The sequence below is a fragment of the Lineus longissimus genome, chromosome 19 (genome assembly GCF_910592395.1).
Source record: "Lineus longissimus chromosome 19, tnLinLong1.2, whole genome shotgun sequence".
NCBI classification, from domain to species: Eukaryota; Metazoa; Nemertea; class Pilidiophora; order Heteronemertea; family Lineidae; genus Lineus; species Lineus longissimus.
The window spans coordinates 2,704,340-2,721,798 of NC_088326.1; the positions used below are offsets into that span (position 1 = coordinate 2,704,340).

General features: G+C 40.8%; 2 protein-coding genes across 2 annotated transcripts; one reads left to right on the forward strand and one right to left on the reverse strand.

Annotated features, from left to right (window-relative positions):
- Positions 1-810: 810 nt before the first annotated feature.
- Positions 811-8,270, reverse strand: LOC135502773 (peroxisomal acyl-coenzyme A oxidase 1-like). The gene is made up of 11 exons (XM_064795869.1): positions 8,114-8,270; positions 7,617-7,776; positions 7,065-7,333; positions 6,549-6,784; positions 5,041-5,213; positions 4,659-4,818; positions 4,245-4,435; positions 3,609-3,864; positions 3,187-3,327; positions 2,793-2,999; positions 811-2,488 (listed from the first exon to the last, which is right to left on the reverse strand). The coding sequence occupies exons 1-11, from the start codon at positions 8,241-8,243 to the stop codon at positions 2,426-2,428; spliced, it is 1,986 nt and encodes a 661-aa protein (XP_064651939.1). The 5' UTR covers positions 8,244-8,270; the 3' UTR covers positions 811-2,425.
- A 743-nt stretch (positions 8,271-9,013) lies between these two features.
- Positions 9,014-16,845, forward strand: LOC135502755 (profilin-like). Its single transcript, XM_064795808.1, has 5 exons — positions 9,014-9,102; positions 10,425-10,498; positions 10,680-10,756; positions 10,977-11,169; positions 11,757-16,845. Exons 2-5 carry the CDS (start codon positions 10,444-10,446, stop codon positions 11,852-11,854), a joined length of 423 nt encoding a protein of 140 aa, XP_064651878.1. The 5' UTR covers positions 9,014-9,102; positions 10,425-10,443; the 3' UTR covers positions 11,855-16,845.
- Positions 16,846-17,459: the final 614 nt, after the last annotated feature.

Consider the following 17,459-nt stretch of genomic DNA (forward strand, 5'->3'; position numbering starts at 1 on the left):
TTCTTGTCTTGATTCTTTCGAAGGTGTCGTCAAAAATGGTGTTTGGCCCCTTATACTCGGGACAAGGAAATGATCCTTATGTCCAAGCTCTGTAGAAGGGTACGGTCTCAAAGTAACAAGGCTTTCCCTAAAGACAAGCTGCTGGAAACAGAAATGGGAACAAAAGAGATAACCCTGAAGAGGGCTCATGGAGTCAAAGTCTCAAGCACTTTATCACCCCGAAGAGGTCTCTGCTGGTGTCCCCAAAGATGTTTCATGAAGACAACATCACAACCAGGTTGGAATAAGATCCCTAATGTCATCCTTCCACAGCAGGCCTAAATACACTCAGTCAAAGTCCTGCTGAATTTGCCCGATTAAGATATCTTGGCCATAACATTGATGTACATCACCCAACTGTCCCATCCTGAGTTAAAACAAGGCCATGCAATTTGAACCAAGCTGTCCTGCAACCTACTGGAATCTGTGTGAGCAGGCGGCGGCTCAAGCTGAGGTGGATACTTCTGTGTCACCAGAAAGGCCACAAACTAGCAGAATTTTCAGGGCAGTATGTGTAACTCATCTTGGTTGTGAAGGTTTATATCAGATAGACTCTGATTGGTCAATGACTTTCTGACTGCCACTTGCTCGTCTAGGAGGTCCAATTTCAGCAGGGTTTTTGCGAGTAGACAATGCTTCTGCAAGTATTGGCCAGATGTATACTGCCTGTAATTAACTGCTGATGGCGTGTAATGGAATGCTCATCCCATGTCCGTGGACAACACTCTTTGGATCGACCCAAGTCCAGCCCATAAGATAACATAACACGTATTATCATTTGAACCTTGATTTATTCCATAAGGAATTACATGTAACACAGCAGGCAGGTCTATGTACTTCATTGTTAAGCTGAGACAAGGGGTTTGAGCTAAAATGTAGACTCAAAACCGAGGTTCTGGGTCAGAACATTAGCTCAACCTGAGTTAGCCGATAGCGAAAAGTTGGAAAGCGGGTATTTAAATTGTTGATTTATAGGGCTGATGAAGTGTCGGCAGGCCCTAAAACATTTAGTCTGGCAGAAAAAATATCATATTTGTTTAGAAGCTTCCAATTCCAGCGGGCATTGATCTAAAAATATAGATCACTGTGGCGAAGACGAGGCTGGGGGAAATGACGTATACTTCCTCCTGGCCTCGTAAATCAACAATTTATTTCCACCTGACAAGGCCTATGCACTTATAAATTAACATCAATGCAATATTGCAAGCGAGATTTGTTAAAATTAATTAAAATTAATCGTAACACTCTTAACAATAAATACCCATTCATATGTATAAGCGATTAAAATATTACATGCAAATGTAAACAAATAGATTGATATAACTGGCCAGTACATAATTTTTAATACTGAAATAGCTTGACGATGCATTTGGAATGATATGACATCGACATAGAAAAGGACATAGCACAAGAATAAAATTTAGGAACATTCTTAATTCGACAAATTGAACTAAGGTTTGCCAACCCATTCACCAAAAGACAATACCGACATCTCAAAGATATCTTATACATAGGTGTAGCCAGAGGGCCCCAGCAGTGATGCACAATCTCCTGATAGGATTGTGGCTCCACCTATGTTATGTATCCACTTATCAAGCAATAAATTAGATTTACAAACATGCAAATTATACAGATTTTGATCAATTCAGCATGATTGCGAACAGCACATTGATATACTAAGACATAGAAGTGTTACAACTGTCACATCTTAACAGAGCACACCACACCCTGAATGACACCTGATGTAACACTTGCACACGCACATCTACAATCACAAAAGTCCATAAATTGCACCATAGAACAGACTCTACTAAAAAGAACAGGAGGCGAGAACGGCAGCAACAAGATCAATTGGATCAGTCACAGCAAAAGGAGGCGCGTTGTTGCACAGAAGATATGCCTAAGTAAGTGACACCAGGAGATAATGGAAGCAATTGATATACTCAAGATTTCACGAAAGGCAGACAACAGTGAAATGAACAACCAGTCCATCTCGAACTGCCAAGCTCAGAGCGACATGCGCCTGATTCTGCTGTGATGGATCACAAATGCTGAAAGGGTGGATGTCGTCCTGGGTGCCGACAAATGGTACCCAGGTTCGAGATCGACTAGACAATAGGCACCCTGGGTGCCATTACACTAGACAAACAGCACCCAGGCAAAAAGAAGGGTGCTTATTGTCCAGTCGATCTCGAACCTGGGTACCATTTGTCGGCACCCAGGACGACATCCAGCCTTTCAGCATCACAAATGGCACCAGATTTCATGCCAAATATTAACGGTCATCGTTCGCGTATATGGAGTATACACGTTTGCGCAGATATTAAGAGTGGTCGGCCTATAAAAATTTGACAGAGTCTATTTGAATATCCCGATATCATTAGGATCATAACTTTGCCTTCAGTTCCTCGACCATTGGCTTCATGAACTTGAAAATCCCAGGTGGCACCTGCAAAGAAAACAAGTCCATGTTTTAGCATGACCCACAACAAGAGTAGAGCAAGCGACACAGGTAAACCAAAGACTTGTGCAGACGACATTCTGTGTATATATTGTAAACACCTGTACAGACATACAGGCTTATGAAAAATGAATAAAAAATGATACAAAATGCAAGTGCAAAATTCTCTGTTGTTCCTATTGTCCGATTTTTTAACTCTATGCATCTCATAACCTACAAACCTCATCCTGGTTTGCCAAAACCCTGTATTAACCCATTTTTGAACTCTATGCATCTCATAACCTAGACATACCTCTTCTTGATTTAGTGTCGACTGCTGGGCCCACTTGTAGAGTTTCTCGTAGACCTGGCCATCATAGCACCCCAGCACACTGTCCAATATCCTGTCGGGAATGTCGAACGCATCAACTAAAGCGACGGCATTAGGCCGAATCTCACCGAGGAGATCGTACATGGCGTTCTGTAGCATGGCGAGTTGACTGGGCGTGAGGTAACCATTCTGAAAAAGGTACATTTCACTGAATAAGTTACATTTCACTGAAGTTCAAGTCTGAAAACAGATAGAACAAGCAGATCTTTGCTCAACTTCAACAAAAAAGTGTCTTCTCATTCGGTGAGGAATGCTCTTCTATGACGGATAAATGCATGATTGACCTTGATAAAAATAGAATGAATGCACCACTGACCTTGATAAAATCACCTGAGTTTTCCAGGATACCATGAACGGCGTAAAGACGACAAAGAGCTGACAACACAGGTTTGAGGGAGTCTTCCAGAGTAGGCAAGACATCCACAAAGTTGTAGACTATGAAATAATGACAATGGACCTGAAATGAGGAAAGCATAACAATTATCATGATTATGGGTAAAAAATCCCTAGGCCTAATTCTTCAAGTTCGATGTTCTTCCTCTACATCTTCTTCTGCATTTGGAATTCTTGAGATGCACACAAAACAGACTGCTTCTGGTAACATCAAAGCCCAAGAGCTTTGTTGTCAAGGTCAAGGTGGTGTGGTCAGTATTCCTCGTCTAACAAGCATGAATTACAGGGGAGGGTTTCCTGAAAATCGGAAAAATGCGCTTACATACTGAAATCAAGACGACTTACCGTAGCAGCCTTGACTAGTAGCACCGATGATAAATTCCACGCATCAAACTCGGAATGTGTCTTGCAGACTGTCGCAAAGCGCGCCATGGCCTCATCCACGCACGCATGCGCCCGATGCTTGTACAGCGCTAGCAGGTCCTCGAGACGAAGGTTCTTATCGATGGACGAGCGTGTTGTTCTTGGGGCGCTGAGGTAGGCCATGAAGCCGGGAATGTGTTCGCCGTTTGTGGCTCGCATGTGGTACTTCTTTAGCAGTCTGTGGAAAGAAGGGGAACGATCTCACTCTTAAAGTTAAAAAAGTTAAGTTGGGGGTTGATACTCTGATATTCCATTCCATGAGAAAATCACACTGCCCACCAACAATGGCTGGGAAAAGTGCCACTAGTTTTGACTGCTGGCCTTGAGACGCTGGCAAAGAGGTCACAGGAGCACCTCACAGCAATCATATTGGTGGAACACCATAATCCTAGTCATAGGATGACCAGTAGGCGTCTGCCTGCATCATATCCAGACATGATATTCAGGCATACATTGTCTCAATACTGGCTTGCATGTGACGTTACTGTGCATTATACAAAGGTAATTCGACTGAGAGTTGTCCAGAAAGTTGACTGATATCAAAACAGATGCCCTCACCTCGCTGTCTGAAGCATCATGACAGTATTCTCTCCCTCGTACGTACAAGCCGGAGTGGCATCCGCGTAAATCTTCGGCAGGCCGCTAGCATGTGAGTAACCATGGCCGCCACAAGACAAGCGACATGTCTCGATCATCGAACTACCGACCCAACTTGTGAAAGCTTTCGCAGCAGCAGACACAGCATGCAGCTAAAATATAACAAAGGGAAGATTTCGGACTACTATTTTGGGAAAGTTTGCAGTAGAGTCCACGCAAACTATGTTTAAACTTATGTTTCTGACATGAAGGAATCTATTGCTTGTCCTGACATAGAAACCAGATTCACGGAACTCCTTTTACATCTCATCTGAAGAACTGTGACGAGCCAGGAAATCAAGTTCCTTCAAAAAACCCATGATGAAACTCAATTACCTCAGGGAGGGACTCCAGGTTCCCTAAGTTGATGTCATCTTGAATCTTGAAGAACATGTCCACCACGTGTACCCCTGTGAAACGGAACGCATATGCCGTGGCAAGGACAGGGAACAGATTGTACTGCTGGGTTTGATAGTCGAGGATAAACGCCTCAGTCCTGGAGAAAAGAGGAAAAGTTTTGAATAGCTATAAAGCCGTATCAATGGTTTTTTAGAATACAGGGTGACCCAAAAAGGAAGCCCAAAACCTTCGAACACTGCGTCGCATTAAGTCAATGCAAGGCAGGCATGTGAACCTCTACATTGTGACTATGGGCGGGTCATTCTGCAAAACAGACGTTTAAAGGAAGCTCCAAGCTTTTCAATTATGAAATACTTGCCCTGGCTTAATTTCCGATTGTTTCCTAATGGCGCTGTACCGTATGGCTATGGTGGCTGCCTCTGCGAGACACTGGCTCATGAACCTCGTGATTACCGCACGTACCAATAACATGGTACCATACGTCAACTTGGAGTTTTTCGATTTTGTAACGTAGGTGCCATCTTTATGTAACTGAAATATAACATACTACAACTCAGTATTGGGTAGAGCACACTGTGCCTGTTCATATTCTTTTTTGTGGCTATATTGAGTGAGCAAAATTTCATGACATGGCTAATCTGCAGACTTTCTGGATACAATATCCTCAAATTCATTTTTTAAAATTTAGTTCGATCCAGTAATATTCTAATCTAAACGGCTGAATTTTGGAAGTATTTTATTTTTGCACTTTTTTGACGATGTGATGTCAAACGCATATGACAAGGTCATATCTCAGTTCAATACATGTATCTGGAACACAGTATTAAATGGGGTCACCCTATTAACAAAGGACAATGTCACCCAAATGGCTACCCATGCAATGTTAGAATCATGATGACATTCACATTGTCAATTGTTGAGTTCAATAAATGGAACATTTCAATGCTGTTCTAACTTTAAGGACATGTACAGTAGAACATCTCTTAGCGGACACCTCTCTAATAAGGACAACCTCTGTATTAAGGACACTAGTTTTGGTCCCAAATTGGTTATTTCCATTCAATTTGACCTCTCTAATCAGTACACCTCTCTATTAAGTACAGCACTTGTCAGTCCCGAGGGTGTCCTTAATAGAGAGGTTCTACTGTACATGATAAAGAATAACAGCTATCAGTTGGTATTAAAAACTTGAGGAGTTCAAAGTTGTCTCACTTTTGTAATCAGTTGCTTGAGTGGTAATCGGGTTATTATATACGTTCGTGTTAAGTTATATTTTGAACTTATCAAATCATTTTACACAAGTGCTTCTAGTCTGCATAATTATAGGCCAATACAATAGCATTTACAGTCAGAGTAATGCACTACATGCTCAACTCCCTCAGAAAGAATTTATACCACACACAGCAAATACCACACTCTAAGATGGTTTTCACAAAGCTGAATGGGAAGAACAAGCAGTTACCTGGCTACTATTTTGTTTACAAGGTTTTGTAACTTGGCAACACAATGGAAATTCTGGCCTGGGGTTGCACACAGGATGCAAACAAGGTTGGGAAAGGGTCAAGCCAGAAAAATGCGTCCTACCTGACCAAGTTTCATAAACATGTGATCCCTTGGAATGCGCACTTTGTCAAAATGCAGGAAACCGTTATCATTCGGCGCAAAACCGAACTTAGGCCCGATATCGCCAATTGTTACGCCAGGCATTGGCTTATGTGTTGCCAAGTGGCGCGTTTGGACAATGAACACGTGGAGGCCATGACACTGCCCCTGCGAGTATAACTGTGCCAAAACTAAGGCGTGATTGGACACTTTCCCCACTGAAAAAAACATTCAAGTACTGAAATATCAAAATTGTCTCCATACCTGGCCATGTTTCATCAGCATGTGATCCCGAGGAACGCGCACTTTGTCAAGTCGAAGGAAACCATTATCCATTGAGGCGTAACCTAACTTTGGGCCGATATCCCCGACAGTCACGCCAGGCAATGGCTGCCATGTTTTGAAGTCTCGGATCTGAACGACAAACGCATGTAAACCATGACATTTGCCTTGTGTGTATAACTGGGCTAGGACTAGGGCATGGTTGGTTGTTTTTCCCACTGCAAAATTAATTTTCAAGGTTAGAGTCAGGTGGTAACAGTCAGTAAGGAAATCAGGGGATCATGTTCGCTTCTCTGGCTCCCACACACACAGAGCTGAGAGCAGAGACAACGTCATGTCTTTTTCACAACACACTTGTCAGTGACAGTCAGCACCACGAAGCGCTGGTCATAGTTTTGCTGGTACCAAGCGAATTAATATCATAACTGTCTTGTCTCTCAGTCCGTACATCTTAAAACAATGCCCCAAAGGCATTATTGATAAATAACTACAACTTACAATTCCCTGGCCACCACTTTGTAGCCGTCAACGTAGGCATCTCCAAAACAAACTCTTCCGTTTCAGGGTCATAGGTCGCAGTGGTCTCCAAACCTCGCAGGAAAGTTCCATGACCCATTTCGGTCTGAGCATACGTGCAAACGATTTCATACGTCATTGCTTTTTCCATCCATTTCTCTTGCTGTTCCTGGGTGCCTTGGTTCAGGAGGGTCGGGAGGAACATCAGGTCATGGAGGTTGAAGGGCTGCGACTCATGGGGGCTAACCACCCTGCAAACAAACAAAAGAGCTCACACTTTAAAAGAGTTCCAAAACCATGGAAGCGGCATGAAATAAGCATGGTTAGTGTGATATTGCATGGGTACGTCGCAGAGATTTCCAATCCAACTACTATACGCAGCTTACTGGGGTGCTAAGCTGAACAAGGGGCCACCAGAACACTGCCAAGACGCCCCTGACCTACGATTGAATACGAACGGCATACCCCGTTAAGGTGATGCAGTGCTTGATATATAAATCTTAACTAAAACTTTGGTGAGACACCAAAACTCACCTTTTAAACATTGCTTTCTCGTAAGGGTCAAAGAGGTCATGTTCATGTATCATCAGAACCATACGACTTGCTTTCTTCAGCTGAAGGTCCAAAGCTTCTGGGCGTGTTAGGAAACATGTTGGCTTATGCTGCAGTTCTGGATCGTCGATTGCGAGCTTCTCTACAAATATTAGACCGATATTTCTAAGCATCAAATTCAATCAATGATCAACACACTTTAAAAGTATCATTTTCTATTCCCAGCGAGCTGTGTTGGCCTTTAACCAAGTCATAGAAGACCTAATGCTCAAGTTTCTTAGACTCTTTTGCAATCAGAGAGTTGTGTTAAGCTGTCATGATAGAATTGTGCAAAAATTAACCATCAAAAAGGAGTCCGAGAAAAGGTAACACACTAAACCCATCCGACAAATGGTAACACCACTTTACAGTACACAACAAACTACAAGCAGTAATGAGCAAATTTAAGCGGAAAAATATAGTTGTTCAATGTGACATACCAATGTATCGACGCCTCTTCGTCTTTTCTTCCGATCCATCAAGAAAATTTGTCAACAAATATGAACTAAATGTCGCTTTTTGACGTTCTTTTTGGAGATCTGGATGAACTTCGCTCCCACGATCCGCCATGTTGACGCTTTCAGTGGGCGATCAAAAAATACGAACTTCTGGATCGGAACGAAAAATCTAAATAAGCACTAATGAACAAGAGGTCCATGGTTCAGCTGCTCAGCTGACCTAATGAAGGGGAGGGGAACGGGGGCCGGGGGGCCGGGGGGCAGGGAGGTAATTTGGTCAACTGGTTTCTTCACTGGCTTTTCATACAAGATTCGAGGCAAAGCCAGAAGCCACAAGTATTCATATATTATAAGGCTATACTTTTGGCAATTTTTCAGTGAACATTTTTTGAAAATTTTTGTTTCAAGAGTCCCGCAGCAGATTCTGGCAAATAACTTCAGTAGTGTCATACTTTCAGCACAAAATTATTTATTTTCATCAAGAAATCTCTTTAATGATTTGGGCAATGAATAATTCTCATGCAGTATTTTTTCAATGGTCTCCTTGGACTGTTACTTCAATCAGAAGATATAAAATATAAATTCTCTTGATGCATTGCTATGATCTCAGCATTCATGCTTATTATTACTCAATAATCACTTTCAGACTCATGCCTCATCAAGGGTGTGGTTTCCGGGGGCCAGATACCAGCCCTTCCACATTTTATACAAAATTATACTCTTTAATCCCCGTTGTCTTGCGAATTTCAGGAATATGGAGCAATTGAGGTATCTTTTACGAAGGTACGATGATTCTCCACTTATATGTATTGTCATATGTCTAATAGGGAGTTTATTGGTGGCCAATTATGTGTGTTATTCATGAATTCTGGATGCCGGTGTGTCAGCGAATTCTCCTTCCTGTTCAGCATCCGCCATATTCCGGGAGCAAGTCGCGTGAAAACCGGTGTGGAATTTTATACAAAAACGTGGTAAGTTCGGTATAATAAGCTCCAAAAATGAAGTGACAGACACATGAATACTACTACCATCAGGAGATTTTAAAATCATTGTAAATATCTTGAACAGATCGTTGGAAAACGCATCGAAACATTGCAGACAGTCCGTGACCCGGGAAGTGTGGAACGGCCATATTTGACGTAGCCCCTACCAGAATGGGATTTGGGAAATGAGGTTCACCTTCACTGTTGTAATTTCGCTTCACCTGCAGACTAATATTGTCGTATTTGAGTACCTAAATGTTACCTTTGCTATTCCTGTTTCATTCTGTCCTTCCAAAGTAATTATGTTGCTTTTTTAACCTCCTCGTGTGTTAAGATGTCACTTGTCAGTTTCGAACATCCTGCCACTCCCCATTTGTCAGCTGCCAGACCCCCTCCCCTCATCATGAGGATTACTCATTCATAAGGGATTCATCCCTTCGTTAAGGCAACATGATATGCTATGCTCTTTTCAGTCTTTCTCCTGTGTATTGACATGTATTTTGTGTGAAAAGGACGCTTTATATATTTCTGCATCCAAGCATATGCGACTTATGAGACTGAGAGACCTTCTAAATCTTCTGTCAATCTTCTTGAAGTTCTTCACTCAAAATCACTGACACTCACACTGGAAAACCTGTCTTGATTCCTGCTCTAAGACTGCCCTGCATTCCTGGCTGCACCTGTGACTCGAACACTTTCAAAAAGAACTTGAAAACTGTCCTATTCCAAGAACATTTCGGAGTGTGATGAGCGCTTTTGAACATTGTAATTGTATGCAGTGGGAAAGGCGCTATATAAAAGTTGATTTCATTCATTCATTCATTCTGTGTCCATGGTGACTGCGACTGTGATGCTAATGCCCATGTTGCAGTGATTGTAATGTGAAGAGCATTGCGGTCTTGAAGTCTTGTTTGTCAAGATGTGCTTGCATTGGAAGAAGATAATTGATATTTTTTGTGGGGGAGAGGGGGTCAGAACAAGCTGCTTGCAACATGCAGTGCAAATTGGAGATACAATGGAACCTCCATTAACGGACACCTCTCAATTAAGGACACTAGGTTTTGTCCCACATTGGTGGTTTCCATTCAATTTGACCTCTCTAATCTGGATACCTCTCTATTAAGGACAGCACTTGTCAGTCCCAAGGGTGTCCTTAATAGAGAGGTTCTACTGTAATTTGCCCTAACGTGCTGTTACTGTACAATTGTTTGGTGACTTGGCATCAATTGAATGACCGGTGAATTGAGGTCAGCTTGAAATAATGAGCTGATTGCCTTGCTCATTCCTAATGCTTGTTTGTTTTGTTGCAGATAAATAGTAACAGTCAAAATGAGTTGGGATTCATACATTGATAATATAATTGCACAGAGCAAGGATGCAATTGGTAAGTTGTGGATCTTTCAGAAATGTTGAAGTGAGGACAGAGATTTTGGAAAATGAGCAGTTATCAACCTACAAAAATGTACAGCAAGTCTCCTCATAGTAATTGGTTACATAAAAAAACAAGATTGATATTGCTACAATGTATATAAATACCCCTCACTCACTGTCTCTCGTTGTTACAGGTACATCTAACGTAGACAAGGCATGTATAATTGGTCTTGAAAACGGTGCACCGTGGACTACATCTGCCAATCCCAATGTAAGTGGAGAGTGAGCTCGCGCTTGTTAGTCAGGACAAGAATCAAGTATACCCATCTACCCATTTTAGAAGGGCAGTTAACCAGACCTAAGTATACGCAGTCTACTCCTCTCAGTTTTCTTCTGATCAGTTGGAAAGTGGTGTTACTTATGTTGCTTATAGTTAGAAAGTCATATTACTTATGCTGCTTATAATGAAACTCTTCTCCTTCTCTTTTCAGAATTTTGAATTAGTCGGTTCAGAAGGTCCTAACCTAGCCCAATGTATGAAGAGTAAAAATTTCACCCCGTTACAAAGTGGCGGCATACATTTAGGCAAAACAAAGTACCAATTCTTAAGAGAAGAAGATGGTAAACTTGTTTTGGGCAAGAGAAAGGAGTGTGGTGCAGTGACTATACAGTCTTCAAAAACAGGTACGCGTCGTGATCATCAGTGTCTTCCATGACTGTTTTGGAGGTGTTAAGACAGGCCTCTCAATTACATGATTCCTACACCGTATAACGGTGTAGGCCGTACAGGATGTCCCCAAATTAGGTCTATATTTTTTTTTTTTTTTTTTTAATAATATGACTCCCTGAAGCGTTTTTTGACCCCTAACATAACCAAATCTCATCCAAATGGCCTAATTTTATAGTTTTACCCTAAAAATTATGATTTTCAGGTGTATGTGGTGACATCAGTCACTAACTTTGATTTATGCGACGCTGTTCAGGCAAATTGTCACGATGAAATGTCCCAAAATTAAGCTAAAAAGCAAAAAAACATGTCCCCCAAAATAGGCTAAAAAAATACATGGTGTAGAGGTCTCCACGTAATTGAAAGGCCTGGCGTCGTGATAATCAGTGTCTTCCATGACTGTTTTGAAGGTGTTTAGACTAGGTCAAACCCCTTGATTGAGGGTTGGATAACCCACGGCGCTCCTGGGTGTGCCAAAAAGACTTTAAAGATGCATTTTCCGATATTTTTTCTTAATTCGTAATATGGCATTTCTCTTCTTCAGCTATTGTGATTGCCCATTGTCCAGAGGGAGGCCAGCAAGGAAATGCTAACAAAGCAGTCAGTGCGGTCGCTGAATACTTGGAATCCTTGAATATGTAGGGTATTGCTAAAAAGAGGAAGAGAAATCACAAGTCGCTTGGAGTGCGCAGAAAGCTTTGGACATTTTTTTACATAGTGAACATTCTGCAATTTCTACATGGACTTTGTTCATAATGTATTGTCATGCTGGGACTTCTGTTAGCTAAAGGCTGATATTGCTGAAAACTAGGAATATTTCAAAATAATGTACATGTAAAGAATTGATGATGGCAATGTTTCGAAAACGCGTACATGAAAGAAAAGATGATTTCGTGAAAAATTGCGCCGATTGAATATTAAGCAGCTGCATAGACAGAATGTAAAAACGTATGTATTTGGAAATTTGTCCGATGCCAAAATAGGTGTAATCTCGAAAACAAAACCATGCATAAGTATTGCATACACCTTGAAATGGAGTTGATGGGTATTGTGAAATTGCTGAAAATATTTCTCAGAAAATCAGTCGAAATAGTTATCAGGGATCGTCGGTATGCGGCACAAAAGTGTTCGGGTGGAAATGACAAGACATCTGTGTATAATATGATCTATATCGGCAACTTATATGTGGACAACTTTAGCTTTGGCTGATAGGGGAGCTATCTTCTGTTGCCGTGATACGAAAAAAATTGTATCGCACTCTGCGTATTAACGGTGAATGATCGGTGTCAGATTTTGGTCAAATTTTCTAATTTGATCTAATCCTGATTTCAGCTAGTCAGATATTTAAATATTAATTTGTCAAATTAGTTTTTACTCCAGACTGCATCGCGGCAACAGCCAGATAGCGCACCCTGCTTTGCAAACTGGAACTAGTGGCAGGAGTAGCACGCACGCTTGCATGGAGCACAGTGAGTTTGGTTCAATTCGTTGACCTTTAGTAACAACAGGATGCAAGGGGTTGGTTAGGAAAGTTAGCTTTAAGATATTCACAGCATTTTTTTTTTTTTTTTAGGTTGTAAATGCGTGCGTATCCGGTTAGACGCCAGTATGGCCGGTGCGCTCCGTCTTCGGTCAGGTTTTATATCGGAGTTTCCGTCTCCTAGTCTGGTTGCCATAACCCGGCTGAAGAGCCCAGACTACCCAGTTACTCCTAGGTGACCAGTCACATGTGTGTCTAGTAACCTGGGAGACATAGTTTCCGCTAGGCAATGCTAGGGGAAAGCTAGTCGGCCGTTGACCCTATGACGAGCTCATCCGCCCTGAGTGACTAGTAACCTTGATTTCTAGTCACCCACCTGAGACAGGTGGCACTGGATTACAGGGCTACCAGTGGCAGGTAGCCAGCCTGACCTGACCGGGGAATTCACAGATATTCACAGCTATAACCTGGTGTTTTTTTGGTTTTCGAGTGACTTTGTCTGCTGGGCCACTTTCCTTGTGGAGTCGGAGCAGTCAACTCTGGGGCCTCCATCATCATCATCATTGCCAGCTCCAGCGTTCTTCCTCTTTCTGATGAAGTCAAAATTTTCAAACTCCTGCGTCCTCGAGGTTACCACAGATCTATTTAACGTTCTAATCTCCTCGACCTCGTGCAATAAACTGTGCTACTCCTGTGCAGTTTTTTGGGACCCCCTGTAGAAATCATATTTAACCTAATGAATGTAGATTTAGGAAATTCAAGAAAAGCTAAGTTTTGTGTACACTACGTTGTACCTATGATGACATGACTTACATTGAACAAATACCTTACAGTTTGTGAAATTTATGAAGAATACCCTTACTAGTAATATTCTCCTTTTTAAACTGTGTTAGGTGATAATGTATATCCATTTATTTTGCAAAACTCAAGGGGTTGGGTCATTCTGTTTTTGGTCATTCAAAGAGATATGAAAAGAATCGCTAGAATTTGATTAAAGTAAGGACGATCGTAACCTTCGATGCGTATGAGCATTATTTCAAGCCTCTGCTTCGTAGCTTTTATAAGAAGTTATGCGATTGTTATCAAAGTGTGTTTAGAATGCCTCCTGTACTTTTTAAGTTTCGACCATGATTGTAAGAATGGCTTGGTCAGTTTAGATAAAAAACACCCAGTTTTGATGTACGATTCTATTTGCCAGTACAAAAAGTTGGTCATTTACCGATTCCAGAAATTGGGCAAGTACCAGATTTAGGCTAATGGAAAATGCATTAGGACAGCCAAGTTCAATGCCTATTGGCTTCGTCAGGTGTTATTGTATTCATTGGCCGCCATTCTGACGATTATTGGAAAACTCCCATGTTCTTCATGAAAACTACGCATCATTTTCTCAACATATTTTGCGCTCCATCACATGTCATTACACTGTTGTGGACTCAAGTTTTGGTTGGTCAGTTCCGACGAAAGTTCCTGTCTGGTTGTCCATCGTTGCAAAAACACCCCTATTTCCCAAAATAGACTCTTCCAGTCATTGCATTAGAAGAGTTCATTCCGGTAATTTTGGGTGTACAGGTTTGAATAGCCCCCTAGAGGCAATACGAAATTGATTTCATGGTAGATGTAGGGACAGGGAAAATGTAATGTGTCGATTAAGTTCTGTAGGTTGATTCCATATAAAATAGATCAGACTTGCTTTGTTTTTGAAATGTCATTTGCATCTGTCATTAGCGCGTTAGATAATATTGCTTCGGTTATTAACAGTACATGTACATGTACATATATTTGTATTACCTTATCGTCAGAATGCCCAAGTTTCTACTCAATTTCACCAAAAATGTCACTACATACAAATGGCTGCTAAACTTTTCAGCAATTCGCTTCAAATGGCCTGGACTTGGTCATACTTTGTCCAATTATGGCAAAGTAAGCATTTCTAGATAGTTTGGACTTTGAAGTTGAAGATGAAATATAACATATTGTTCAAATATTTCATTTTCTGTGCGAAATCACCAAAAAGTCGAGTGCCATTTCTTGGTGAAATTGGGTATCAACTATGCCCTGGATGAAAACAAAAGAAATGTGCTTTCGGAGTTAGTTACGTTCCTTTTTCACGGTGCTGTTTTAAATGTGCTGTACTGTAAATACGTTCGGTTTTAAAATGTTACCTGTCTTTGAGTTAGAAAAAGACGAGTTTACACCCATTTCAAAATCTTCGTTCCGCAGATATTGTTAATCTTAAGCGGAAAGGTACTAGAACTCTTGGAAAATGTTGTCAAAGAATTTACCACTTCACTAATATTTCAGTCCGGTGTGTCATAACATACACTACGGTAGCCAAAATACCGATCATGTGGCATTGTGTCAGTAATATTGCTGTGAAAGACACCGTCAAAGCTTTAGTGAGCGTTAAGAGTGTAGTGAAGATAGTGGTTCCTCGGCAAATATTGAAATCTACAGTTGACAGCTTTGCTATGTGCTTCTTTACCAGTTGTTGGCCTCTCTAGTCCTGATTTTACATTACATGTACAAACCGTTTTACTTCGTTCCTATACAATAGGTCAGTTGCATTTTGAAAGCATTTTGTCACAATTTACAGCAGTGGTTTACCCCCGGTTTAAATTTAAGTGGTTATCTATAAATGGTTTTAGCATTTTTAGTTTAGATTCCTAGGTTTTACTTTCTTTTATCACATGGGTCTTTTGTTTTACTAGTGCCATTTTGAGTGCTCTCCTGGGTTAGATTAAGGTGGTCAGAAAAAATAACAAACCTTATGCAAGAAGTCATTCTTGGAAACCTGAGAATTTCACCTAGTCTCTCTTCTAACCTTAGGAGAGCTAATAATCAATTTGAATTGTACAGATCAATTGGTTTACCTTCTTTTATGCTTGGTACAAGACTAACAATTTCTAACGTTGTTTTTTTTGGTTACAGATAACATTAACATCACTTTTCGTAAAAAAATGTCACTGAATTTACTCCCGAAGCTGTATGGCACGCGGTTTGCAGTTGACGGTTGTAGTTCTCCTTAACAACTCCATCAGCGTGGTAAATCTTTGATTCCTGTTTGATAAAGAACAAACTACATTGTATATTAAGGCGCCGCGCAATTGTAAACTGTGTATTCTTTAAGTAAATTTGTATGTAAATGGGCACAATATAATCGAATAACAATATTTCATACACAATTATAAACCTAACAGAAATTTAGTGTACTTATTTTCTTATCTTGAGTGATCTCCTTTACGTTTTTAGCAATTGTCATGCTTGTTTTCTATCCAGTGCATTTACGATTAAAATTCAAAGATTCGTTGCTGTTTTCACTAAGTGACCATTCTGCAAGTGTGTGTAATCATGGTTCTGCTGATGTTGGAATAAAGTGTGCCGCAAGATCATACTCAGTTTCAGTGTGTGTTTCAATGCTAGATGTGTTCTGAAAGATCCAAGTTGTCATTTCTGAAAATGAATTTTTTGCTCATAAGTCAGTCACTTTGTGAAAACGGGGACAAATTTCCAATAAACTAGTCTGCATTTCATCAAAATTCCTTACTCAATCCTTTCAACAACACAATAGAATGAAATAGAACTTAGAAGTTGGCCTTGCAAGTCACACTTTTTCATTGTACAGTGCTCTCAGTGATTCATGGAACAATTGGCATATGGCTGGTTTGCCTGTAAAATAGTTTTCTATTCCTGAAAAGGGCTGATGCAAGGGAGTTCTCACGCGGTAAAGAAAGTGCCTAAAAGTGGCCTGAAAATGTCTAGAGTTCTTAGAAGACTAGCATCTGTTCAACATAAATGCCAATGGTTAGTTTTTTTAACATAATCTTGTACATTCGTTACCAAATTTGTGAAGTTACCAGTTCAATTTGGAAATTTTCAGATTTTGTTGCAAAGCTCACTTCAGTCCTTTGAGGGATAGCAAACAGGCTAAGGTTCTCTGTGTGGAATTTGTACCGCTTCTCTGTGTTTTGTAAAAAAATTGGCACGTTTTAGGCTTTCACTACTTACATTTACTGCAAGGTCAAATTCAGCGGATGACTGAAGCAATTTTCATGGCAGAACCAGAAAAATGCATCAACGGTTGGTTCATTCTCTTCACCTTTTCACCCCCATTTCTCTGTGTAGACTCTTCTAGGTAATGCGTATTGGTAGATTCTATTCAGGAAACGGGTGTAAAGGTCAGCCAAAATACATTCTGTTTGCAATGCATGTTCATGTGCTGTCACAATAACATGACAATGAAAAACCCTTCTCTTTATGACTGAATACATTATCCTAAAATTAAAAAAGTCTTGTGTATTTTGTTTTTACGTATCGTTCGCTCACTTGAGCCACATCTCCACATAAGGATTCCACGTTGTGTATCACAAGGCCATTGTTATTGTAGGTTGCATCATCCATTAACAATTGACTTGTATGCGTCATGAACAACTTATGTCGAGATCTGCTTTGATGTTGACGATGTCCAATAGCCAGGACCTTGACCAGCACTGAAACATATGGACCGTGCTGGCACCGAAGTTTTTTGAATATCGATATTCTGAGATGCCCCTGTGTTGCTGAGTAATCTGGTTGACCTGGCTGCTCATGATAGTCCTCACTAGGCCTATCTAATGGACAGAACTGCCGTCTGCATTAAATATGGTTCTTTGGAGGCATACCTCTGGGATCAAAGAGATACGCCATTCGCATAGGACTTGACATAGGCCTTGAATAAGGCTTTAAACTCCCTCAATAGTGTCTGAAAGCAACTATTCATGATTGCTAGTT